Below are 26,634 nucleotides of genomic sequence, written 5' to 3' on the forward strand. Positions count from 1 at the left end.
CTTCGGCCGTGGTAGCAGACGGGTGAGTGTCGACGCTGGCTTGTGTATCACCGTGACCCCCTCTTTTCTGAGAATCCTGGCGAGCTCTTCACTGATGCCCGGCACATACGGTATGACAATGCGCTGGGCTGGCTCCTTGGATTCCATTGTGGCCTGTGGGGTGGCCGGGGAGAGCGGAGGGGGATCGCGTAGCGTGTCTTTCGGCACGCGGCGTGACACTCGCCGAATGAAAGCTTCGGTGCATCCGTTCTTTAGCAGCTCGGCGACGACCCTCTCCTCTTCTCTCTTTCTCTCCCCCTCCGACGTGCAGATTGTTCTTGCACGTGAAAGAAGCGCCGAAACTACCGAAGCTTTGTGGGCAGTCGGATGACAGGACGTGAAATGCAAATACCTGCCGGTGTGCGTTGGCTTTCTGTACCCCGAGAAGGTCATGCGCTCGCCCTGCCGCCCGACTGCCACATCGAGAAACGGAAGCATCCCGTCTCGCTCTCGCTCCACCGTGAACTGTATCGCCTGGTCGACGGAATTCAGATTTTGGAGGAAGCTGTTTACAGCTGACTTCTTTATGACGCAGAAGCAGTCATCCATGTACCTCACAAACACTTTCGGCTTGTCAATAAAGGAGCCTAGTGCCGTTTCTTCAATGTGCTCCATTGTGAGGTTTGCAGCTGTAACGGAGATCGCCGCCCCCATCGCGGTCCCGCTGGCTTGTCTGTATAAGATCCCGTCGACGCTGAAGTATGTCCCCTTGAGGCAATACTCCAGTAGACGACACAGTTCATCGATGCTTAGGCAGCTTCTTTCGCCCAAGAGTTTATCTTCCTTCAAAGCTGCTCGTGCGCAGGACACTGCTAGCGCTATGGGCACACTGGTGAACAGAGACAGGACGTCGAACGAAACGATGCACTCATCACTGCTCACTGTCACATCTTTCATGTGCTCCACGAAGTGGCTGGCGTTGCGTATGCGGGTTGGTGTTTTTTCCCACGAGCGGCGCCAGAGTCCCGTGGAGATACTTGGACAGCGCACGGAGTGGAGAAGATGTAAAATCCACGATAGGACGGAGCGGGACGGTGGGCTTGTGGATCTTGGGAAGCCCGTAAAATCCTGGCGCAGAGCCGTTCCGGCAGATAAGCTGGAGGTAGGTGGTTCTTGCCTCCGGGTGCCTCTTAAAGATATCCGCCAGGAGCTTGTTCAGTTCCCTTTGGACTCTTGGTGTGGGGGTCTTTCGCCAGCGTTTCATAGGCCGGGCTGTGAAGGAGATCACGCACTTTGTCGCTGTACGCATCCCTATCGAGCATGACCATTGCGTAGCCCTTGTCGGCCAGGAGGATGACAATGTTCTCATCATTTCGGAGTGAACGGCATTATTCTCCTCCCTCGACATGTTGTGCTCACGGCACTTTCCTATTTTTAGGGGTGAGACGGCTGAAATCGATTTGGGAGCAATTTTGGGAGCAGCAAAATTTCAATTTAGGAGCAGGAGAACCTTGTTTGGGAGCAGTTAGCGGCATTTATTATGTCATTTTCGGTGCCTGAAAAAACAAATTTGTAGCGACTTGGAGGAACATGTTTTAATCGGCTTAGAATACACATAACATTCAAACAGCCTTTGGAGAAAGCTTTTTCTAACAGATTATCGCCAGGTATGAACTACACTACCTTACAAACCACGCAATTTATATAACCCGGGTAACAACATATGAAATAGATAAAAAAAGTTTTTCCAACTAGGTTCACTTTACATTTGAAAATAAGAAAAGAAAAAAACATCACACTTCTCAAATAATAAAAAAAAACTGATTGCACAAGAATTGTAGTCACATAGCAGTAGGTATTTGCTTTAGATATAAGCAATACCATTTAGCAGATTACTGCTTTGACTTTTTGTTGGTCTGCTTATTTAGCTTTTCAAGCTTCCCCAGAGCTTCCTGTAGGTCAGTGTTCCCCTTCGTGGAGGGGGTGGGGGGGAGAGGAGCGCAAAGTCTGCCCCATACTGCCCATACTTTGACTTAATCGGGATTGGGGGCGCTGCGACGAACCTTCGCCCCCCCTGAAGGGGAACCCTGTGCACGCCTATGAGCGTAACAGTTTCGAAACACTCCTTGATGTCGCCACCATGTGCTATAGGACGGTCGTACGAAATAGCCCGAATCAGCGCTGCGGCAAACGAACAAACAAAAAAAAAATCACGCCATATCCACGAAATGAATGATGATAAGTGGGCGAAGCTTGAAAGGGGAGATCAACTCTCCCGTAAAAGTTAGCCCATTACATCATTAGAAAGACGGAAGACTGTGCGTATATTATACAAAATCAACTTTTATTTTGTTCTTGTTCGTTTGTTGTTTCATTTCTTCATTTGTTCTTTTCATTTCGTCGTTGTCATGGCGGCTGGATTGCGAGGTCCCTTCATTATGACGGCTTTATGGTCCGTGAAATGAAGCGAGAGAGGTTCTTGCACTGGCTGCAGTGGGAAGTTTGCAAACACTAAGTCTATGCACGTTCCTCGGATCGTGGCAGGTTGCATATGGATACATCTGAGTGCGTATTTGGAAAGCATGTGCTGCACTATCCAGTCATTGGAAATGAGGTCCACGTTGAAGTCCCCAACCAGCACAAACGGACGGTTCTTGTACTTGTTGTAGTCACGTAACGCAGCGTCTATAAACGACTTGACGTCCCCGATAGACAGGTTGGGTGCGAGGTACACGGTCATGACGGCGACTAGCAGACGGCGACTGAATTGGTGGACCGGTGTTTCGACGCGTGGTGGCGATTCCGGGCTCGATTGTCGGCTCCGCGATGGAGTGCCAAGCATGAAGCTTACCCCGCACCTCCACCAGTGTAACGACGTGGGATCGACGAGGACACGGAGCACGACAAACAAACACGCTTTATCGATCAGAGAAAGAACTGCAACGTCTTCTTCGTCCCTGCGCTGGGCCGAGAACACTCGCGCTGCTTCGTTGCCATCACCACTGGCACATACGCGCGGCATAGGCGGTCAAGTACGAGCTAGGAGGGACAGACCCGCGGCTTTAAGAGCTTCGCCCCTAAAAGGCTTTGTCGTGCGCACTTGAGGCACTATTTACAGCGGCACTGCATTTATTTCCTCCTTGGCGGCGGCAGCGCAAGCCAGGAGATGTCGATGTGAACTTGGTGGTTAGTCCCTATATATTACCGTTTAATGCGTAGTTATCCAGCGTCCACGGCAGGTATGTTTTAACGACATTAACGGATGCAGCCGGAAATATTCGCTCTATCCACCCGAAAAATACTCACCTTTGCTCACTCTGGGAGAACACACGCAGCAGCGTCGACACCAAAACCGTAGCTAGCAGAGGAACAAGCTATGCACAATAAAGAAACTGAGAGTGAACAATCCCGCTACGCGGCACTACGTATGCCACTCGATAGTTTTCGCTACGCGACAGTTGACAGTAGCGCCAGAACACTGAGCCTACCAAGAAGCAGCAAACTAGCGGAGCGGCAGCGCACTTTTTTGGGGGGGGGTCACACATATTTACAACCGCTCAGAGGCGATTATCACAGCACTATGGAAGCCTCCATTACAAAGGCGCGTTGAAGGACACGCGTTAACGTGTTCTGCGAACGTATCCCTGGCGCTGCTTCTAAGAAGTACACGTTGCTGGGCTAGTCGGTTCATGTCTAAGTACAAGCCACAAAGTACGGCTGTTTCTTGCGTGAGGAAATAACGAGGGAAGGGGTCCAGGGGAGCGCAAACTTTTGACTGTTTATTCAAGAGAAAGTGCAACGAAATATATAGGCACAGACATGTGCAGCAAACTAGGCACACAGCGAGCACATACCACCCTAATCACAACCTGTGATCTATGAACTTGCGCTCTGCCTGCGAAAGGGACAATGTAGTATCACTGATACACATGGAACCTCGTGCTTTGATATGATATGCCTCCAACAACTCTCGAGCCGTGGTGTCCCCACTCCTACCCAGAATCTGAATCTTATTCAAGCACTGCTCACACTTATGTGAACTGCAGTGGGTCGGCAAATGTGCCCCATCTTTACCTTTTAGTGAAAGCTCGTGTTCCCGCGCACGCTCATTCACGCACCTTCCCGTCTGGCCGACATACGTCTTGCCACAGGTTAGCGGAAATTCATACACAACACCGGTGGCACATTTTGTGTACGACTTTGCGTGCTTCTTGCCGCAGCCACCTTTCTTGCTCCCATCAGATAGGATACGTGGGCATAGCTGAGCCAGCTTCCGCGGCGCAGAAAAAGCAATTGGCACGCCGTGTCTGTTAGCAACCTTCTTTAGGTTGTGTGCCACCCGGTGCATATACGGCACGACCTCAGGTCTCACCGTTCTCCGCTCTTGCTCTACCCCAGAACCGTGGTGTTCACTCTTGAACTTCTGGAGGAGCGACTCGGCGACGGCAATGAGGAGCGTGCGAGGGAAACCAGCCAAGGACAGACGATCCAATTGGTTTTGAAAACCCTTCTGCATCACGTGCGAGCACAACCTTGCAAGTGCAGACTCTAGGCAATGTTTAGCTATAGCCCTTTTCACAGTTTTGGAATGCGCCGACTCATATGGCAGCAATTCTTTTGTAGACCTAGGCGAATAAAGCCAACACGCGTGACACCTCTGCAGGGTAATGCTTGTCACCGATCTCGGAGGCGTGTGCGCTGGAGATAGATTGAGAAGGCGCAGGTAGGCAAAGCAAACATAATTTAATTACACACAAGAAAAACTATAAGAAAGACACTCAGAATAACTAACAGAGAAAATCTTATAACCACAAAAGAAATATGCAAAAGTTAACAAACACACTTCTCAGTACTTTGAGACCTACGACTAGCGTCGCCACTAGAGTGTCTGGCCACGTAGGCCTCGCCGTCGAGTCGTAGTCTGGATGGAACACGCTTACTTGGTTCCGTCAAACTCCATGAGTCCCGCCTCCGTGGGGTTGGATCCGCAGTCGATGTTTCCGACGATCCTCTTCAATCGTCGCTCCGATACGTGTTGGTTAGCCACGCTGCCGTAAGCCGCTTCCCGGTCGCTGACGTGGCCAGGCGTCGCTGCCGCTTAGGCCTAAGTACGAGCTCGGCCCCTGCTGTACATGATGACGTGGCGTCCCGGGGATTGTTGCTGGCTGAAGCTTGAAGGGGGACTGCTGCTGGTGCGTCCGGAATTGCCGCAAGGTGCTGCAGCACCTCCGAGGAGCCTCGCCCGAGCGTCGTCGAGGTTAACGGCCACGCCACGGAGTGCCAGCGTCACGACCTCCGGAATCGAACGCTCGCTGCCTTCCCGTTGACAGAACGCAGCTGCCAATGCGACCTTCTTCTTCAGTAGCCACGCAAACAATGCCAGCTCATCGAACTGCTGCCTTCGTTTACGGCTCGTGTCACGCACATCGCGCCGTGTGCTACCCTGCACGCGCTCGTGCCTGTTCCGCGTGCTTCTCCTCCTACTTCATCGTCTTCGTCGTCCATACGTCCTCTCCTTACTCATGACATAGGCCCCTTTTTTTCCGAAAGTTTTTTTTTTTCAAAAAGAAAAACTTTACTCTTCTTTCTTTTGTCGTAATGCCTGTCTTCTTGTCAACTCACAGGCCTTTCCGCTTGACACTTCACCACATACTTGTCACACACACACTTCGCTGGTCACTTCACAACACTGCTATATAAGTCAATCGTCCCTATCGCACTATATATGCACCACACACATCAATACATCGCCATATATGCTGCACAATTTCATCCTCCTAGGGCTATCAAGCTTTGCTATTCCCTGTTTTACCCTCTACACCTATTTTGGCCGCTAAACAACTTCTACTCATAAAATCGGCCCCCACATTTTCTCTCCCTTCAATATATTCTACACTAAATGAGTATTCTTGCAGTGCTAGACTCCATCTCATTACTCTTCCATTTGTCAACTTCGCCTTGTTTATGAACTCTAACGGTTGATGATCCGTCTGCACTTTGAATTTCTTTCCGAAAAAAATCGCTGCGAAACCTTTTAATATCCCGTACTAACGCTAAGCCCTTTTCCACGATCAAATAATTTCTTTCTGCCTACTCTCCCTTTTGGTACTGTGCGCTGACACCTATCACAAGACTTCACATATCTTATAACTTCTGACTGAATCCCAGGCCAAAAGAATTCTTCTGTAATTCTAGTCATCGTGTTCTTAACTCCCTGATGCCCTGCCAAGGCACTGTCATGTCCCAAGGTAAGTATCGCTTTCCTTAAAGCTTTGGGTACCATCAGCTGTAGTACTTCCCTTCCTGAACTAAACTGGCATCTCCTATACAATAGTCCATCATGTATTTGGAACTCAAATACATTCCTGCTTCGCTGTTTCTTGAATGGTTCCCCTACCTTCTCAAAACAACCCTTCAACGATTCATCCCTTTTCTGCTCTTCTCGGAACTCCATAGGGGTTATATCTATACTCTGCATGGTCGTCACCTTCAATCTTGTGGCCTCTGCTTCTCTCTTTGCCGCCGCTCTCATAATTGCTGCCAATGCCACTTCTGCTATTGGCGTCTGCACTTCTCTTACTCTGTCGTGGCATGATTCCTCTTTACCACTCTCCTTTGGTTCCGCTACTCTACCACTGGTTGCATTCTGTTCATCTACCACGTCCCTGTTGTTTTCCCAGTTCGTATCAGGCTCATCTACTTTCCTGACTCCCGGCACATTACCCAAAATCAGGTCGTACATAGGCTTCTCCAAGCACTTTGCTGTCACCCAACCTGTGTAATATGGACTTGCAACTTTTATCCGAGCTTCTGGAAGCCTTCTCACCGAACTATCCACCAAAATGACTGTTGCGTACTCCCCTGTTAGATTCGACTCGTCTACTAAGCTCCTTTTCACCAAAACAATATTTGTGCCTGTATCTCTCAAAACTTTCACCCTTTGTCCATGCACCTCTCCGTCTACGACCGGTAACCCGTCTCCTTGAGAGTACAGCTTACTTTCGTTCTTACCCGACTGTTCTTTCTGTGCCTGTTGCCCTTCTTCCACGCTATCCCTCTGTGAGTCCACTATACAAGCTACTTTGTTTTTACTCCCAACTTCCTTCGTGCTACCACCGTGGGAGTCCACTATACAGGCTACTTTGTCTGTAGTCCCTGACCTACACTCATTCGCCCGATGTCCCCTTCTATTGCACAAGTGACACACTACTACTTGTGGCTGTGAACGACCATCTCCAGCTCGACAATTCATAGCTCGGTGCCCAATGCGGTTACACAGGAAACACCTGAGTGGTCGCTGTGACGTGTTCGGTACTCCCTGAGGTCTACCCTTTGTCTCGTCTGTGCTTGCTTTGTCACAGCCTTCATTTGCCTTCCCTAGGTTTCTAAATCCCTGGGCCTCCAAATACTGATCAGCATGCTCTGCTACATCATCAAGTGAAGCTACCTTTCGTTCTTTCAGGAAAACACTTAACTTGTTACTGCAACAATTCAAGAATTGCTCCACGACCATGCAATCACGTACGCCTTCATATGTTTTTTCTACATTCGCCATCTCCATCCATCTTTCAAAATAATTTGACAAGCGGCACACAAACTGCTTTGCTGTCTCTGCATTCTCTGGCTTGCACCCACGAAACCGCTCACGGAAGCCTTCTGCCGTCAACCTAAATCTTTGCAACAGTGTTTTCTTGACTTTATCATAATCCATGGAGTCATCAGCGGGCATTCGGCCAAAAACACTTAAGGCTTCTCCTACCAGACAAAGGCTGAGTGCTGTTGCCCACTCCCTTCTGTCCCAACCTTGACCCCTGGCAATCCGTTCAAATCTGTATAAATAGGCATCCAAGTCATCACGTCTTTCATCGAACGGAGCCATTAACTTTCTCGGACATATGCGGGTAGTTTTGGGTGACTGCGAGCCAGAGGATGCTGATGTGACGCTCTGGTCGTCTTGCGGAACACCATTAAGTTGCGCTAGTCTCAACTTCAATTCGAGAAGCTCTTTTTCGCGTTCAAATTCGCGCTCATGTTCTACTTGGGCATTATCAAAAAACTTCAAGGTCTCCTCTTTAGTCATTCCTAGATCTTTAGCTATCGCCGTCAAGCGCTCCCAATCCATCTCCGCACCAACTTATTCCCCCTGAGAATCGATGACTGGGCCGGATTGAATCCTGGCGGGCTCGCCAATTGTTTTGTCACCGATCTCGGAGGCGTGTGCGCTGGAGATAGATTGAGAAGGCGCAGGTAGGCAAAGCAAACATAATTTAATTACACACAAGAAAAACTATAAGAAAAACACTCAGAATAACTAACAGAGAAAATCTTATAACCACAAAAGAAATATGCGAAAGTTAACAAACACACTTCTCAGTACTTTGAGACCTACGACTAGCGTCGCCACTAGAGTGTCTGGCCACGTAGGCCTCGCCGTCGAGTCGTAGTCTGGATGGAACACGCTTACTTGGTTCCGTCAAACTCCATGAGTCCCGCCTCCGTGGGGTTGGATCCGCAGTCGATGTTTCCGACGATCCTCTTCAATCGTCGCTCCGATACGTGTTGGTTAGCCACGCTGCCGTAAGCCGCTTCCCGGTCGCTGACGTGGCCAGGCGTCGCTGCCGCTTAGGCCTAAGTACGAGCTCGGCCCCTGCTGTACATGATGACGTGGCGTCCCGAGGATTGTTGCTGGCTGAAGCTTGAAGGGGGACTGCTGCTGGTGCGTCCGGAATTGCCACAAGGTGCTGCAGCACCTCCGAGGAGCCTCGCCCGAGCGTCGTCGAGGTTAACGGCCACGCCACGGAGTGCCAGCGTCACGACCTCCGGAATCGAACGCTCGCTGCCTTCCCGTTGACAGAACGTAGCTGCCAATGCGACCTTCTTCTTCAGTAGCCACGCAAACAATGCCAGCTCATCGAACTGCTGCCTTCGTTTACGGCTCGTGTCACGCGCATCGCGCCGTGTGCTACCCTGCACGCGCTCGTGCCTGTTCCGCGTGCTTCTCCTCCTACTTCGTCGTCTTCGTCGTCCATACGTCCTCTCCTTACTCATGACAATGCTCAAGTCTAAAAACTGCAAAGAGCCGCGAACCGGCAACTCGTGTGTGAACGCCAATCCCTTCCCGAGTCGGCAAAAGGCCGCTAACACATTGTTAACAATGGGATGACATGCAGCGGTTGTTAGTTTCTTTAAAATAATCAGAAAATCGTCAACGTACCTAAAAACTTTTAAAACCTCCCCCCCATTAAAATGCTGGTGCAAGGCACGGTCAATAGAACATAAAAACAAATTGCACAACACAGGAGCGACACAAGAGCCTATGCAAATGCCTTGTCTTTGGACATAAAAATCTCCATTAAAACTGATGAAGGTGACTTTGACATAAAACTCGAGAAGGGACATAAAAGCTTCTACAGTCATTGCCGCGGCATTCCGGAAGGCAACAACACCACTCTCGTCTATGCAACGTCTTACACATGAAAACAATTCGCCGTGCGGGACAGAATAAAACAAGTCCTCGACATCAACCGAGAACAAGTACCCAATCGAAGGGTTCGTTTGAAGAAAGTGGGTAACACACGAGGAATTTTCAGTTCTAAACGGGTCATTCACTGCAACCGAGTTTAGCTACCTCATTAAAAACTTACTGATCACATTCTGCCAGGTACCTCGTTCACTCACAATCGTCCTAAAAGGAACGTCCGGCTTATGCGTCTTGGCCGTGAAGAACACCGAAAGGGCGTTGTTCTTGCTAGTTCCAATAGACCGTGCAATTTTTTCAAGTCCCATGTCCTTGCACATAGCCACCGCCTTGCTTTTCACTCTTGTATTGCTGGCTTTTATCTTGACGAAGTTTTTGTTGACTGCCTGTCCTGCCTTGAATTTGTACGAATCCGCATCCATTGCCACGAAGCCACCGCTTTTATTCGCTTGAAGCAAGCACAAATTGTTGCCCTTGAAGAATGAGACAACAGCGGCCGTAGGATCCTTGTGATGTAAAACGGAAGATTTTGCCCCGGTTCTGGCTAGGGCTTCCACGCCCTCTTGTACGCAACGGTCCCTAACTTCCACGTCGGCTTTTCCGGCAACTCATCGGTTCATTTCCAGCAATTCGAGAGCCGGCAACGAAGGTTCCTGACTAAACTTTGGACCTTTGTTGAGAACACAGCGTACGTTTTCCGGAATGCTAATATTCCCCAGCACAACGAGGCCTTCTCGGGCCGGACGAGCAGGCTTCTTGGGGAAGAAACGGCGGGCATCCCTTAGCACTTGGTTCCACTTTGCCTCAGTGATGTGGGCTGCTGAACGCTTAGCGTCGCGAAAATTCTTCAGCGCTAGCCAATCGGGGTCCAAACTGAAGCACAGCGCTCGAAGCAGGTCAAAAAATAAGCGCACCTGCCGCCACAGTTCCGATTTTAAAATTTTACATACACGTTTAACATGACCAAAAGAAGGTGCGATTTCCCCGAATAGGGCACTCACTTCTTCCGGAACATGGCCTTTCCGCAGACAGAAAGCGATGAGCCTTGCTCGACAGGTTGAGTCAACGATCCGGTTTACAGTAGCTTTTATGTCCCTGTAGTAGCTTTTATGTCCCTTCTCGAGTTTTATGCCAAAGTCACCTTCATCAGTTTTAATGGAGATTTTTATGTCCAAAGACAAGGCATTTGCATAGGCTCTTGTGTCGCTCCAGTGTTGTGCAATTTGTTTTTATGTTCTATTGACCGTGCCTTGCACCAGCATTATAATGGGGGGGGAGGTTTTAAAAGTTTTTAGGTACGTTGACGATTTTCTAATTATTTCAAAGCAACTAACAACCGTTGCATATCATCCCATTGTTAACAATGTGTTAGCGGCCTTTTGCCGACTCGGGAAGGGATTGGTGTTCACACACGAGTTGCCGGTTCGTGGCTCCTTGCAGTTTTTAGACTTGAACATTACCCTGCAGAGGTGTCACGCGTGTTGGCTTTATTCACCTAGGTCTACAAAAGAATTGCTGCCATATGAGTCGGCGCATTCCAAAACTGTGAAAAGGGCTATAGCTAAACATTGCCTAGAGTCTGCACTTGCAAGGTCGTGCTCGCACGTGATGCAGAAGGGTTTTCAAAACCAATTGGATCGTCTGTCCTTGGCTGGTTTCCCTCGCACGCTCCTCATTGCCGTCGCCGAGTCGCTCCTCCAGAAGTTCAAGAGTGAACACTACGATTCTGGGGTAGAGCAAGAGCGGAGAACTGTGAGACCTGAGGTCGTGCCGTATATGCACCGGGTGGCACACAACCTAAAGAAGGTTGCTAACAGACACGGCGTGCCAATTGTTTTTTCTGCGCCGCGGAAGCTGGCTCAGCTATGCCCACGTATCCTATCTGATGGGAGCAAGAAAGGTGGCTGCGGCAAGAAGCACGCAAATTCGTACACAAAATGTGCCACCGGTGTTGTGTATGAATTTTCGCTAACCTGTGGCAAGACGTATGTCGGCCAGACGGGAAGGTGCGTGAATGAGTGTGCGCGGGAACACGAGCTTTCACTAAAAGGTAAAGATGGGGCACATTTGCCGACCCACTGCAGTTCACATAAGTGTGAGCAGTGTTTGAATAAGATTCAGATTCTGGGTAGAAGCGGGGACACCACGGCTCGAGAGTTGTTGAAGGCATATCATATCAAAGCACGAGGTTCCATGTGTATCAGTGACACTACATTGTCCCTTTCGCAGGCAGAGCGCAAGTTCATAGATCAGAGGTTGTGATTAGGGTGGTATGCGCTCGCTGTGTGCCTAGTTTGCTGCGCATGTCTGTGCCTATATATTTCGTTGCACTTTCTCTTGAATAAACAGTCAAAAGTTTGCGCTCCCCTGGACCCCTTCCCTCGTTATTTCCTCACGCAAGAAACAGCCGTACTTTGTGGCTTGTACTTAGACATGAACCGACTAGCCCAGCAACGTGTACTTCTTAGAAGCAGCGCCAGGGATACGTTCGCAGAACACGTTAACGCGTGTCCTTCTACGCGCCTTTGTAATGGAGGCTTCCATAGTGCTGTGATAATCGCCTCTGAGCGGTTGTAAATATGTGTGACCCCCCCCCCCCCCCAAAAAAGAAAAGTGCGCTGCCGCTCCGCTAGTTTGCTGCTTCTTGGTAGGCTCAGTGTTCTGGCGCTACTGTCAACTGTCGCGTAGCGAAAACTATCGAGTGGCATACGTAGTGCCGCGTAGCGGGGTTGTTCACTCTCAGTTTCTTTATTGTGCATAGCTTGTTCCTCTGCTAGCTACGGTTTCCCTTCAAGCTAAGCTATCTCTTCAAGATAAGCGCATTCTTCAGTCTTTTAAATCCACAGCAACTAAGTTGAATTTTACTTTTGATTTGCCTGACAATGCATCTCTGCAGTTCTTAGATTTAAAGTTGTTTTTTAAGGACAGCAAACACTTGTGCTGGTCGTACTCGCCATGCACGAACAAGGCCCTATTGCCTTTCGATTCCTCGCACTCGAAGCTTGTGAAGAGGGGCATGGCGGTGTCATGCTTAAGGTCTTCTTTGACCAAGTCATGTCACCACTATGTCAATGATAGTTTCTCTACACAAGTGCGTCGTCTCCGAACTGCAGGTTTCCCGCAGACGCTGCTTCAAGCTGTAGCAGAATCACTTTTAAGGGTCATTTGCCACCGTACCACTGCAGCTGACGGAAATGCAGAAGTAAATGAAGGAAAAGAATCGGAGAAGAATGAAAGGCGCAAGTTTGAAGTGATGCCGTACATACACAAGGTGGCGAGAAGATACGGGGTCGATATGGTTTTTTCAGCGCCTTGCAAGTTGTCGCGTTTGTGTGCCATGTTCAACGCGAGTAAAGTTAACAATAGAGGATGTGATGTTAAGCACAGACGTGCGTATGTACCCTGTACATCTGAAGTGGTCTACGAATTCCCCCTGACCTGTGGAATGGTTTATGTGGGGCAGACCGGAAAGTGCATTAACAAGCGTCTGATGGAGCATGCTAATTCATTAGGAGACGGGAGTGGGAAGCACCTACCAGTTCATTGTGGCGCATGCGCTCAGGGATGCAAGCCCATCTTCAGTAGCACCAAGGTGATAGGGCGAGCCAGAAGCCAAAGAGCAAGAGAAATCTTGGAGGCATCTTAGATAGCTAGACACGGGCCTGATAAGTGCGTCAGCGATGCATCCGTGTATCTTTCCAGAATAGAGCGCGATTTCCTTTGTAGTAGATAGGAGTCTTGGCGGTGGTGAAACCTGTCACGTGGTCATGAATGTCACTGCGCACGCGCTTAGTTTGTTTCACAAGGGTGGTGTATGTTTCAATAAACCAGTTGTTAGTCTGCGATCGTCCTGTCCACTTCGTTTCTGGTGTCTCGTCCTTAGCGCAGTTATAAATTTTTTCAATTATGTCTTACCAACTAGCCCCCCAATGTACGCTTCTCTTGCTACGCTCACGTACCGCTTTGCGAGGAGTGCCGCTTCCTGACCGAAGTCAATGCGTAAAGACTTAAATGTATATATTTTGACAGAAATCTGTCTGGCTGGGTGGAATATTTAGGCGGTTACTGTGGCTCCAGCCAACCAAGTTTAAGAGAGCCCGACGTTTCGGGACCGATTCGGCCCCTTCCTCAGGGGGTGACTGGTTTGGTCATGGAAGCTTCTCCCTGACTTGTTTCCCCGCGGCTCCGGATTTCCCTTTCCCTCACGTTTCGGAGGCCGTGAACGTAAACCGAGGGCATTGTTCCTAGGGACCGGTTCAGATTTGCTGGTGTGTTTTGAATGTGCCACGACTCGAGCAAGAGCCTCCTTCCCAGATTCCTTTCTGTTTCCAGAACAGAAGCGCCGTCGAAGTCGATCTTATAATCGTGCTTCTCACAGTGCTCTGCAAGAGCGCTGCATTGCATTTCCATCTTCCTGACGTTCTTATGTTGGCCCATTCTTTCTGGGAAGCACTTGCTCTCGCCTATGTAGCTTGCTGGGCATTAGGAACACGGCACCCTGTACACCACGCCTTGGTGTTGTTCCCTCGAGGGTCGATCCTTCGGCCGCGGTAGCAGGCGGGTGAGCGTCGACGCTGGCTTGTGTATCACCGTGACCCCCTCTTTTCTGAGAATCCTGGCGAGCTCTTCACTGATGCCCGGCACATATGGTATGACAATGCGCTGGGCTGGCTTCTTGGATTCCACTGTGGCCGGTGGGGTGGCCGGGGAGAGGGGAGGGGGGTCGCGTAGCGTGTCTTTCGGCACGCGGCGTGACACTTGCCGAATGAAAGCTTCGGTGTATCCATTCTTTAGCAGCTCCGCGACGACTGTCACTGATCTCGGAGGCGTGTGCGTTGGAGATAGATTGAGAAGGCGCAGGTTGGCACAGCAAACATAATTTAATTGCACACTGGGAAAAACTATAAGAAAAACACTCAAAACAACTAACAATGAAAATCTTACAAACACTAGAGCAATATGCGAAAACAGACAAACACAATTCTCAGTACTTCTCCACCTCCGACTCATGTCGCTACTAGAGTCCGTCTGGCCACTTAGGCCTCGCCAATGGAACACTCTTACTTGGTTCCGTTACACGCCGTAAGTCCAGCCTCCGTTGTGCTGGTTCCCCAGTCGATGTCGCCGACGATCCTCTGTCGTCCCGATGAACTGTCGTCCCGATGCATAACAGACCACGAAGCTGCCGTAAGCCTTTTCCCAGTCGCTGACGTGGCCAGGCGTCGCTGCCGCTTAGGCCTAAGTACGAGCTCGGCCCCTGCTGTACTTGATGACGTGGCGTCCCGGGGATTGTTGCTGGCTGAAGCTTGAAGGGGGACTGCTGCTGGTGCGTCAGGAATCGCCGCAAGGTGCTGCAGCACCTCCGAGGAGCCTCGCCCGAGCGTCGTCGAGGTCAACGGCCACGCCACGGAGTGCCAGCATCACGGCCTCCGGAATCGAACGCCCGCTGCCTTCCCGTTGACAGAACGTAGCTGCCAATGCGACCTTCTTCTTCAGTAGCCACGCAAACAATGCCAGCTCATCGAACTGCTGCCTTCGTTTACGGCTCGTGTCACGCGCATCGCGCCGTGTGCTACCCTGCACGCGCTCGTGCCTGTTCCGCGTGCTTCTCCTCCTACTTCGTCGTCCATACATCCTCTCCGTACTCATGACCCTCTCTTCTTCTTTCTCTCCCCCTCCGACGTGCAGATTGTTCTTGCACGTGAAAGGAGAGCCGAAACTACCAAAGCTTTGTGGGCAGTCGGATGACAGGAACTTGAAGTGCAAATACCTGCCGGTGTGCGTTGGCTTTCTGTACACTGAGAAGGTCATGCGCTCGCCCTGCCGTCCGACTGCCACATCGAGAAACGGAAGCATCCCGTCTCGCTCTCGCTCCACCGTGAACCGTGAACACAAGCGCCGTCGAAGTCGATCTTATGGTCGTGCTTCTCACAGTGCTCTGCAAGAGCGCTGCGTTGCATTTCCATCTTCCTGACGTCGTTCTTATGTAGGCGCATTCTTTCTGGGAAGCACTTGCTCTCGCCTATGTAGCTTGCTGGGCATTCGGAACACGGCACCCTGTACACTACGCCTTGGTGTTGTTCCCTCGAGCGTCGATCCTTCGGCCGCGGTAGCAGGCGGGTGAGCGTCGACGCTTGCTTGTGTATCACCGTGACCAGCGCTCTTGCAGAGCACTGTGAGAAGCACGACCATAAGATCGACTTCGACGGCGCTTCTGTTCTGGAAACAGAAAGGAATCTGGGAAGGAGGCTCTTGCTCGAGTCGTGGCACATTCAAAACACACCAGTAAATCTGAACCGGTCCCTAGGAACAATGCCCTCGGTTTACGTTCACGGCCTCCGAAACGTGAGGGAAAGGGAAATCCGGAGCCGCGGGGAAACAAGTCGGGGAGAAGCTTCCATGACCAAACCAGTCACCCCCTGAGGAAGGGGCCGAATCGGTCCCGAAACGTCGGGCTCTCTTAAACTTGGCTGGAGCCATAGTAACCTCCTAAATGATATCTTGTAAACCATCGCACATACAGATTCAGCATAGCACTTAGCATGTTTCATAACACATGCTTGTTTTTGAGGTCCTTCATTGTTGACCCTGCGGCACAGCACAGCATGCTTGCCTCATGCGCAGAACACAACTCTCAGACCTATTTTGCCAACCACCTTCTTTAGCCTGTGCCACACCTCATGTACGTAGGGCAGGCCCATAGCCCCCCCTCAAAATTTTGGTGAGACATGGTGTTTTACCAAAAATAAATCATGAAAATAGGTGTTTTTCTCAAATAGTCAAGGCCTTCAGCCTTGACTGAACACCAATTTACAAAAGTAGCCCCAATCACATGTAACTATTGCCATACAGCAGTTTATAATCAGTACGAGCTCAATACGTTATTTTCATATTTTGCCAAAATAGCCAGCATTGAAAATTTAAAAAATAAAATAAGCTAAATGAGCTATACACTTAAACTGCCAGTTCTTGTGGCATAAATGAGGTCAAAGTTGATAATGTGATAAATGTAATCAGTAGAGACCGGATTTTAGGCAAATGCCTATTTTGTTCCTTGCGCTCCTATCGCCCCAATTTGATATATGAGCATGAATTATAGGTTAAGAAGGGCCTTTATAGTGTTTTAATAGCGCCTATAAATGCCTATTTTTGGTGTTTGTGCCTAAATGCCTATAATGACAGTGCTAATGAATCAATACAAAGCGTAGACAACTTACAAATCAAGCGACAATTGCTACGTCAAGCGAGCGTGTCATCAATCGACAACAGGAAGCATATGCAATGAGTGATCCCTTTTATCCCGTCCCTTTTATTCATGTGCGGTGCGGTGAAGGAAGACAGTAAGGCTGCTAAACAACATATATTCTCAAGCTTAAACAACTTTCCAAGACAATACGCACATAGCAGACACACTTTAACAAGATACACTTTAAACGAAAGGTTCAATGAACGTGCAACGTCCTAAAGTGATGCGCTCATGTTACTTCCTCGTCCTCGTAAACGTCTGCAGCACAGCAGGCCGACAGTCAATCGTCTCAGCTATGGACGGCACACAGCAGTGCGGTTTGACGAGCAGCAGGGCGAGTGGTGGCGGGACAAAAGTTCAGGCAGGCAGGCAGGAAACAGACAGCACAGGAACCGGCCAGGACTCGGACACCTTCGTCGCCAGTGGCCGCAGGAGCGCGACCCGTCAGGAGGCTGCCCAGCGGTTGTCCCGGGTAGCCCTCACGAACGTGGCCTCTGGAACGCTGTGTTTCAGTGGTCACTACTGCCAGCTTCTGATTTCTTCTTCTTTCTTTTTTCTTTTCGTGTCGCATTCCTCGCTGCTGTCCTCATCTTCTTCAGTATTTCACCACAGCATATCTCGTGATGCCACCTCAAGTGACAGCGTACTACTTATTTATTTATTTATTTATTTATTTATTTATTTATTTATTTATAAATACTGCAATCTTTCATTTGAAAGATCATGGCAGGGTGGGAACAATGTTCGAAAATATGTACAGACATTCAAAGGAACAATCAAAGTACAACAAATAAGTACGATGTGAATATACAGAACTAAGGTTCAAGAACGCTTATTTCAGTAAATTTGTAGAGTAACACAATACAGAGTAACATAATACATAATGACATCACCGCAGTAGCACATAAAAACAAGGCATGCAAAATAAAACCTTCTCGTTCTTGCTTAGTTCCTGAGACGTTCACTCGAAACACAACAGACGCGGTGGGAGATTGCGTTGAAGCGCGGCTACTGAAACAGGCAGCGATGGTGTCGGGAAAAGCGCTCGCATTCACTGAAGGAGGAGGAGGCTGGTTCGCCTACAAGGTACGCTTGGAAGCTTACTTTCAAGCACAAGAAATCACGGATGCGTCAAAACAACGAGCCCTGCTGATGGCGCTGTCAAAGTACTCCAGGGACGATGCCACCCCAAAAACGTGAACGACCTCACCTACAGCGATGTCATCAAGCATCTACAGAGACACTACGAGCCACAGGTCAATGAAATGGCAGCCAGTTACTGCTTTTTCACGTGCACACAGGCAGAGGGTGAGCGAGTTTGGGATTTCGTAGCCACCCTTCGTCGCATGGCCGAAGGCTGCAATTTCGATGACATGTTGCACCGCATGCTGCGGGACCGCATAGTATGTGGTGCTCGGGACTAAGATGTAAGACATCTGTTGTTGCCTCGCAGTTAGCGGGCAAATCAGGCAAAGGTTACCGGGCAAATTGTTCATCTATATTAAGAAGAGTAACGGACCTAACACACTGCCTTGGGGAACACCGGACGTGACGTCGCAAACGTTAGACGAAATGTCATTGCCCACCCCATACGCAAAGACAGGAAGTTGCGTAGCCAAGACAGTGTTAATAAATGGATACAAAGGGTGGACAACTTAGAAATCAAAGGACAATGAGGTACAGTACCAAACGCTTTAGCGAAGTCAAGGAAGAGGCAATCAGTTTGATCGTTAGTGTTCATATTAAAGAACATCAGTCGTAAATTCAAATAACCGAGTGTAACACGAGTAAGCTTTTCTGAAGCCATGCTTCAGAAAACGCTAGTCATGTGACACTCAGTTAGTTCTCTGGAAGGTTTCTGGGCTAGCAGATGCCAAAAAGAGACTAGGCACGCTCGTCGCCATCTTTGTGAGGACTCGACAGAGTGCAATGTGGACGCTTGCGGACATCCTTTCGGTTACCATCACACTTGGTGTTACCTTCTAAAGCCCATTCCGCCGTGCGATCCCGAGTGGCAGCGAACATGCCACTGCATGTCTCAAGTTCAGAAATAATGCAAACTGATCAGTGCGTGTGTGCGATGTAGTATGCAATAACCACGAGCAGGTACATCTTCGAGCTGTCGCTTTCAGAGATGCTATCACTTCCATGAGATTTGCATCGTGCTGTACCAAGATTGTTACATCACCACAACAATTGATCACCACTGATTTTCCTAGAAGTCACGAGCCTCTGCGGACAGCGCGTTTTGCCTTCGAGCCAACTTGGACAACCGAAGCTGCGTCAGCACTGCACAAAGCGTCGTGGCTTAATTGGGAGGCACGCACGAGTGCTGTTTTGTAAGGAATAATCCTTGGTCCGTAATTGTGACATTGGCAGACCCAGGATCAAGCTGCACATGCTTTGATGCGTCGGCAGTGCAATTGCCACTGTAGACACCATCAAACCCGAGACTCTGGCACAGTTTCGCATAGTTTACGTCGATTTTATCAGGATGGATCAGTAAATCCAATTTGGTGCAATCTGGTACAGGAGTGCAATAGCTGCAATTGTTGTAGAAACCGACACATTTATTTATAGTTTGAATCAAGGATGAATTATTTAGAAAAACTATCGTCCTAGATTCAAATAAACAGAGTATGAACTACCTTAGCCCTTTCTTGTAGTTCTGGAACTAATAAACACAGCTTCGTGAAACGTTGCAGTTTCTCTGATTTTAGCAGTGTCAACATAGTTTGAAGGTTTCATACAGACATCTCGAAAAATAAAAGATGTCCGTATGAACTTGAAAACAGCCAAATAACTTGTATATCTCATTAGACATTAATGTTCTCATTAATGTATATCAGGAGAGTAGACACGTGGGCTAGCTTGTATAAATTCATTGTGTCACTTTATTGTGTAAATATTAATGAGAACTAACAGACAATAATGCCAAGGAAAGTACAGGGGATGTTATTTGTAGTAATCAGGATATAAATGTGAAGAAAGTAAAGTGGACGAAGAGATAACTTTATCATAGAGCAGGTAGCGCAAAAATTACGAGGACACAAGAAAGCAACATAAACACGGAGACGAGCGCTAACTTCAAACTGAAATTTATTCTCAGGCTCCTAGCCTATTTATTAACCAGCAGGGATCAAAACAGCACATCGTCACCCAAGAACGTACATCGTAATCCACAATGAATAGTATGACATCTTGATCAGCTCTTACAACAAAAATGATACAAGCAAAATGTAACACAGCCAAGATAAGCTAAAAAGCGATTCGAGTATGCGTGCTCAAACTGCAGACTTTTATCAAGCGGAAAGCGTAGGTGCCAGGTTAGCTGTAAGGAAGGCTAACTCACAAGGGTGTAGGCTCAAGGAAGGCTGGCTGACACACTCGAGATCGTTCTTTTGAATCAAAAACGCTTCCACGATCTCTCTGGACACCTTATTACGGTTTCTGTACACCACTGTAGTGTCATTTAAAAGCGGCTGACAGCCACACTGCCGACAATTCATTGTGAGATGCGAGTATGGTGAACCTTTGAGAGAGCTGAAATGCTCTCCGAGTTCAAACACCTGCCCGTCTGGCCAATGTATTTATGTCCGCATGAAAAAGGAATGCAATAAACAACAATGCAGGTGCAAGAAACAAAACGCATACCGTGCCTAATGGTACAACTAGCTTTTTTGGGGTCCTCTTTACTGCACATGCGCCTCTGCAATCTTGGACAAATGGCGCCCACCTTGTTTTTAGTGGTGAAAACAATGTCAACATCATGACGTGATGCCACCTTTTTCACGCGATGAGATAGCCCATGGATGTACGGTATGACCGCGAAATGTTTTTTGCCTAACGTACGTACCTTTGGTGCACACACTGCTCCTGCTTTTACGGCCTTTAAACATTTGAAGCTGGCAGCTGTAATGACAGCTTCTGGGTACCCAGCTTTCCGAAGCTTGCTAACCTGCCCATTCACACTCTGTGCTATCAAATGTTCACAGGATTTCTTCAATGCTGAGTGTATGCAAGAAAAAGCGATACCTTGCTTGATAAGCTTCGAATGGGAGGAATTGAAGCTGAGAAGGGCTTTCGCAGAACGAGGCATGTATTGGCAGCATACATGCGAGCCCCCCAACGTTATGTGCAACTCCAGGAACTGAATTACAGTCTCTTTTGGTGTCTCAACCGAGAAACATAAACCTTGGCCATGCTCGTTGAACACCTTAAGCATCTTAACTACCTTGTGGGCGAAATTTGGCGCATGAACGAAAATGAGGTAGTCATCCACGTACCTCATGCATTTATGGGTGACATCACAAAGCGGGCTGTTAATGGCTCTGTCCACCTTAGCCAAAAATATGTGACTCAGGACCGGCGCCACACGAGACCCTATACACACGCCGGACCACTGTGCATACACACTGCCTTCCCAGGAAATCATCGTGAAGCGGAGATAAAAAGTTAAACCCTCAGCTGAGACACCACATCTGGTCAAAAAGGCGACGTCGTCATTGTCTGCACAAATACACTCTCTTACGCTCTGCATGAGGGCGTCCTGGGGCATTGAATAATACATGTTCTCGACATCAACGCTAAACGCACCGCAACCCACCAGATTGTCTTTGCACAAGAAATCTACAACAGAAGCGGAACACGGAACGAAAAACAGATCATTCACATGCACGAATCTAAATGTGTCTGAAGATACCCCGACACCATAAACAACCAAGTGTTCCTCTCTGAGACTATTGATCGGAACGGAACATCCGGCTTGTGCAATTTAGCAGCAAAAAACACCTCCATCAACAGGCCTTTGCTTTGTTTAACACCAGTCGCTAATTTGTCAAGTAAAAGTATTTTGAGCAGTTCCACAGCACGAGCTCTCACCTTGGTTGGCTCGTCGATAAAAGTCTCCAGTTTGAGCACGTGTACTCGAATTGCTCGCATTCAATTTTTAGCTTACCTTGGCTGTGTTACATTTTGCTTGTATCATTTTTGTTCTAAGAGCCGATCAAGATGTTGTCATACTATTCATTGTGGATTATGATGTACGTTCTTGGGTGACGATGTGCTGTTGTGATCTCTGCTGGTTTATAAATAGGCGTGGATTCTGAGAATAAATTTCAGTTTGAAGTTACCGCTCGTCTCCGTGTTTATGTTGCTTTGTGTCCCCGTAATTTTTGCGCTACCTGCTCTATGATCAATTCTTACAAACTCGCCCAGATTTCCGTTCTCGTAAAAGATAACTTGCTGCCGGCAGCGACCGAACCTGCAACCTTCGAATAACGCGTCCAATGCTCTACCACTGAGCTACAGCGGCGGTCATCCTCCCGTAATCTTTATGAGGTATATATGTGTATTTAAACCTAGGAGTGTCAGTCAGTGCCAATCGCAGCCATGGCGGCGAGTGTGGAACGCTCTTTTTCTGCCTGTTGGCACCACATAGCACGTGATCTTTTTACGAGCTAGCAGCTGACCAATAATCCCTCGCATACTACCTGAAGGCATCAAGTCTGCCAGAACGAGACCCTCGCTACAAATGAAGGAAACAACTTCTTTCCTTTAATGTGTAAACACAAACAACAGGCATTATTGTCTGTTAGTTCTCATTAATATTGTGTCTAACAAAGAAAAACGAGCCCTCGAAAAGCCAACAACAGGGAAGAGTGAGACAAAACAAGTGCCAAGTGAAAATGATTCACATAAGGTGTAGGATTAGCCAAGATCAGGAATAGGGAACCCTGTGTGGATGAGCTTCCAAATAAAACCATGAATGTGTGTAACCCCGTGACGAAACAAAGAAAAACACGCAGTGGCTGCCTCGCAAAATGTCCAACATGTGGCATGTGCAATGCCATTCCCATTCAGTGCAGTGGGAAAAATTAAAATCAGATAACAGAATACACACATGAAACCACTATGCGAGTAAATACAATAATGAAACACACAGTGATGCTACCGAGGACTTCTGATTTGGAGCAATTTTTGGAGCAACAAAATTTCCATTTTGGAGCACTTTTGAGCATAAAAAATTTCCATCTTGGAGCACTTTGGAGCGGATAATTTTGCATCTGGGAGCACTCTTGGAGCAGCTAATTTCACATCTTGGTGTACACTGGAGAGGCAAATAGCATTTACATTCAAGCACCTGAATAATTATTATAGGACTCTTATGGAAAGCTGTAAATATTTTTATTTATTGCAAATAACATGGAAAAAATATTCTCAGGAGAACTCCATATTTCACTCGATAATTACAAAATAAGGGCTCATGCAGTTGAGTGTTCTGGATTAACCTTTTCGGTGATTATTTTTCAACACTAGCAAATAAACAGAATACCGGATCAATAAAATTGTACTTTCTGAAATAACGCTCCAAGTACATCGATGTGGTTATCAGCAGACGTGGTAGACAAACGCCGTGACGTAAAACAGTGCCTCAATGCAAAAGAGTCGCGCTGTCCCTAATGCATTCCCCTAAGACGACTCCAAGGCGAAAAGCAGGTTCTTTTTCTGCTCGATCGATGTGTTGGCCCTCCTCCTCCCTCTCTGCAAGCTTTCTGTACCTCACCTGATTTTGCACGACCTCCATGATCGGAGCAGTGCAATGCGACGATGTCATGTGATGACGTCATCACGATATATGATGCCATGATGACGTAACAAGTTTTGACAATCTATGACGTCATGATGACGTCAGAATTTTGACGCTCTATGACATCATGATGACGCCGTCACGTGATGATTATTTTTCGCGTCAATCGATGGACGCCGCCGACGGCGTTGCCGTAATTTTCCGTATAAAGTTTAAATTGATAACATCACCCCGCGCATTCTACCCGCGGGTCAAAAAAAAGCTCGCGAGTGCTGGCGTCAAACGCCGCTGAAGCGGAGATTAAACAAGCCAGTCGTCTCCGTTGCACGAAGAGCGCATGCCAAAGATCTTTCCGCGTGCGGGCCTGTCGTCGGTTGCGCATCAAACAGAGAGGAAACGCCCCGCCCGTCTTTCGTAAAGGGCATGAAGGGACGCCAGGGGAGGATAGGACTGCATCGCTCGAAGGGCGCAGTCTCTGGCCCGCGCGCAATCTCGAGGCATCAGGAGACGGCTCGTAAAATTGCAGTGCTCTCAGCTCTTAGTTCGTGTTTAGAGAACTCACAGCACTAAAACCGCTTCGGTTCTTGGAGCGACCATATTCCCTTAAACCAGCATTTTGTTTAGTTACGCGAGATCGGATCCAAAAGAGTTAGCTGCGCCTGCTAGCCTTACTTCGTATAACAATACAATTTGTTGGTATCGCATTCATAGCTTCGCGCTTAAGTGAAACTGAGTTTTTTAACCGTCAGCTCTTCACCCTGGAAAGCGAGGGCGGATGTATAGCATGGCGTAGCCACTTCACAGTGGGCCGTCAGCAACGGGCCCGCTACTGACAGCTGCGCATATTAAAACGCAACTGCGGCTGCTCCGACCAGGAGGCATGCTTTTATTATTGAGATGACATTTTAAAAAAAAAAGCAAGCACAAAATTCAAATTGGTATCCTATAGCACTCCTGAGCTCGAAAGGACAGGACCTTAGGGTGTATTTACCGCAGAGTGATTACAAACCCGGATGTGCTAGTGGAAGGAATTACAAAATGCTTTTCTGGATAAAGATACATGGATAAAGTATATCTGAGGAAAAGTGTCGACGCGTTCCCACCGTTCACGTGCTCTTCCATAGATGCGAAGCACAGAAAATTCGATATCATTCCATATACCTGTTTCTATAGTGATCCCAGATCTCATTCTGCGATGCCTAAAAACAGAAGTGACAGACATTTTAGCGGCACACGTGTAGTTATTACTGAACATTGCCTTCATTACGTGCCGTGAGACACTTGAAACGAGCTATCAGCAGCGTTTCTGGAACAGGCGACGTCCGCCGTCGCCACCACACTTTCACGCTGCCGATTAGACATCACGAGCATCTGCGGAGAGCGAGTTTTGCTGTCGAGCCGACTTGCACAACACAAGCTACGTCGGCACCGTGCATGGCGTCATGACCTACTCGGCACGCATGCGCGAGCGCTGTTTATTCAACGGAATAATTCTTGGTCCGTGGTTGTAACTTAGACGGCCCCAAGATCAAGCTGCACATATTCTGACGCGGCCGCGGTGCGACTGCCGGTGATAGACGCCCCAAACCCGAGACTCTGGCGCAGTTTGGCGCAATTTTGTCGATATTATCAGGATGGCGCAGTAAATACAATTTGGCACACTTTGGCGCAGTTGGCACAGGAGTGGAATCACTGAACACAGGATCAAGAACTGTTGTAAGCCCCTATCTCATGTAGTATTGTTTTGTTGGCATGTTGCTCACCTTGTAAAGCATTCTACCACTAATGCAAGCCCCGCCATTGTGAGCAAAGCATCTGAATTAAAATATAACTGGTGGCCTTAGTGCTACTTTACCTTCAGAGATGAAGTTTGCCTAGTGAAGAGCTGTATTTCATCTTTTCAGTTGGCCCTGCCAAGACTCAATGAAAAATATCTGAGGTGCCCATCATGCTGGTGTTGGATAAACACACAAATACAGACATACACAAAGTTACACTCTTGTACAAGAACATAAACAAGGCATCCGTTTCATGCAATGCCGTAACAAGCAATGAGCAAAAGCTGGCCGACACCTTCAACTAGCAGACTCACCGTAATCTGTACACTGTTGGATGAAGCCAATGGCTGCACGACAAGCTGGTTCTAAAATCTCCAGATGGCGTCCCAGGAAGCCAGTGTCCAAAGAACTTTCCAGAGGAGCTGCATGCCAAAAGAGTGAAGTTCTGTCTCATTCCCTGATGCATGCCCTGGCATAGACCACTTATAACGTAGGTTGCCAGAATCACATATATCCACACTACAAGTAGAACCACACTACAAATGAAACATTCCTTAAGGAGCCCCTCACCAGGTCTGGCCATTTTGGGCTGACAAGCACAGTGCTTACATCGCGCATTTGCAATCATGTCTGCCCAGAGTTACATCGATACGTGCCGCGGTGAGTTGCAACTGAGGCCTGCGTGGCCGTGGATGACGAGCTGGGCGATGGTGTGACTACTCAGGCCTGGGCAGCCAACGATTCGAACCAAGGGAACTAGGCTGGTGCGAATGTCACTTTTTTGGTGGAAGGTGAAGTGGAAACAACCTTGAAAGTGAGAAGCGGCAAAATATGTTACACTTTTAACATTTGCTGCATGCAGCACACGTAAGCCCCCGTATAACACGCTTTTAAACTTCAAATAATAATAATAACGATAAAAATAAGTGGGTTTGCGCAATATATACATTTAATATATTAACCTTGAAGTGCGGTTTCCTGGCAAAGTGAATTTTCCCTGAAGAGCCAGTTTCAGCGCATAGCGGCCGAAAGATGCAGTGAGGCCACCTTTTCAGAGAGGTTACATGTGGTAATGAATAGAACTATTAATTCATTTGAAATACTTCGACAGTTTCGAAATTTTTAATTAATGCCAAAGTGAATTCACATGGTAATAGTACAGTAAAAGCTCATTAATTCAAACTTGGTTAAGTACAACTTACAGTTAATTCAAACTGACGCCCTGGTCCCGGCACAGTCCTGTGTATTTCTATGGAGGAAAACTCCTGATAATTCCAATGCGTTTGTATCCACAACGGTTAATTCGAACTGGGAGCGCCTGGTTTTCATGGCGTATCGCAGAAGTCGGCCCAGAGTGATCACAATACGTTACAAAACCAAACCAAACCAAATTTACTAGACATTCAAAACAACGAAATGGCAGCATTTCTCAGCAGATGAGAATTCATTATGCTGCGCTGGAGCTCTTGGGCAAGCTGCAAACAATGCTCACGAAGTTGTGACATAAGAAATGCAAGCAAGTGAACTCTTGATTGCGTTAACTCTGCCATGTAAATCATAGACC

The 26,634-nt window shown here is 48.1% G+C and overlaps 1 protein-coding gene across 1 annotated transcript in view; it reads right to left on the minus strand.

Moving 5' to 3' along the window:
* The window catches only part of LOC119386438 (uncharacterized), a 466,488-nt gene that overhangs the window by 201,340 nt on the left and 238,514 nt on the right, over positions 1-26,634 (minus strand). The window contains exon 12 of the mRNA XM_049413126.1: positions 25,385-25,492. Coding sequence (XP_049269083.1) covers positions 25,385-25,492 — 108 coding nt within the window. The remainder of the gene's footprint in view (positions 1-25,384; positions 25,493-26,634) is intronic.

This window comes from Rhipicephalus sanguineus, chromosome 3, assembly GCF_013339695.2.
Source record: "Rhipicephalus sanguineus isolate Rsan-2018 chromosome 3, BIME_Rsan_1.4, whole genome shotgun sequence".
In the NCBI taxonomy this organism is placed as follows: Eukaryota; Metazoa; Arthropoda; class Arachnida; order Ixodida; family Ixodidae; genus Rhipicephalus; species Rhipicephalus sanguineus.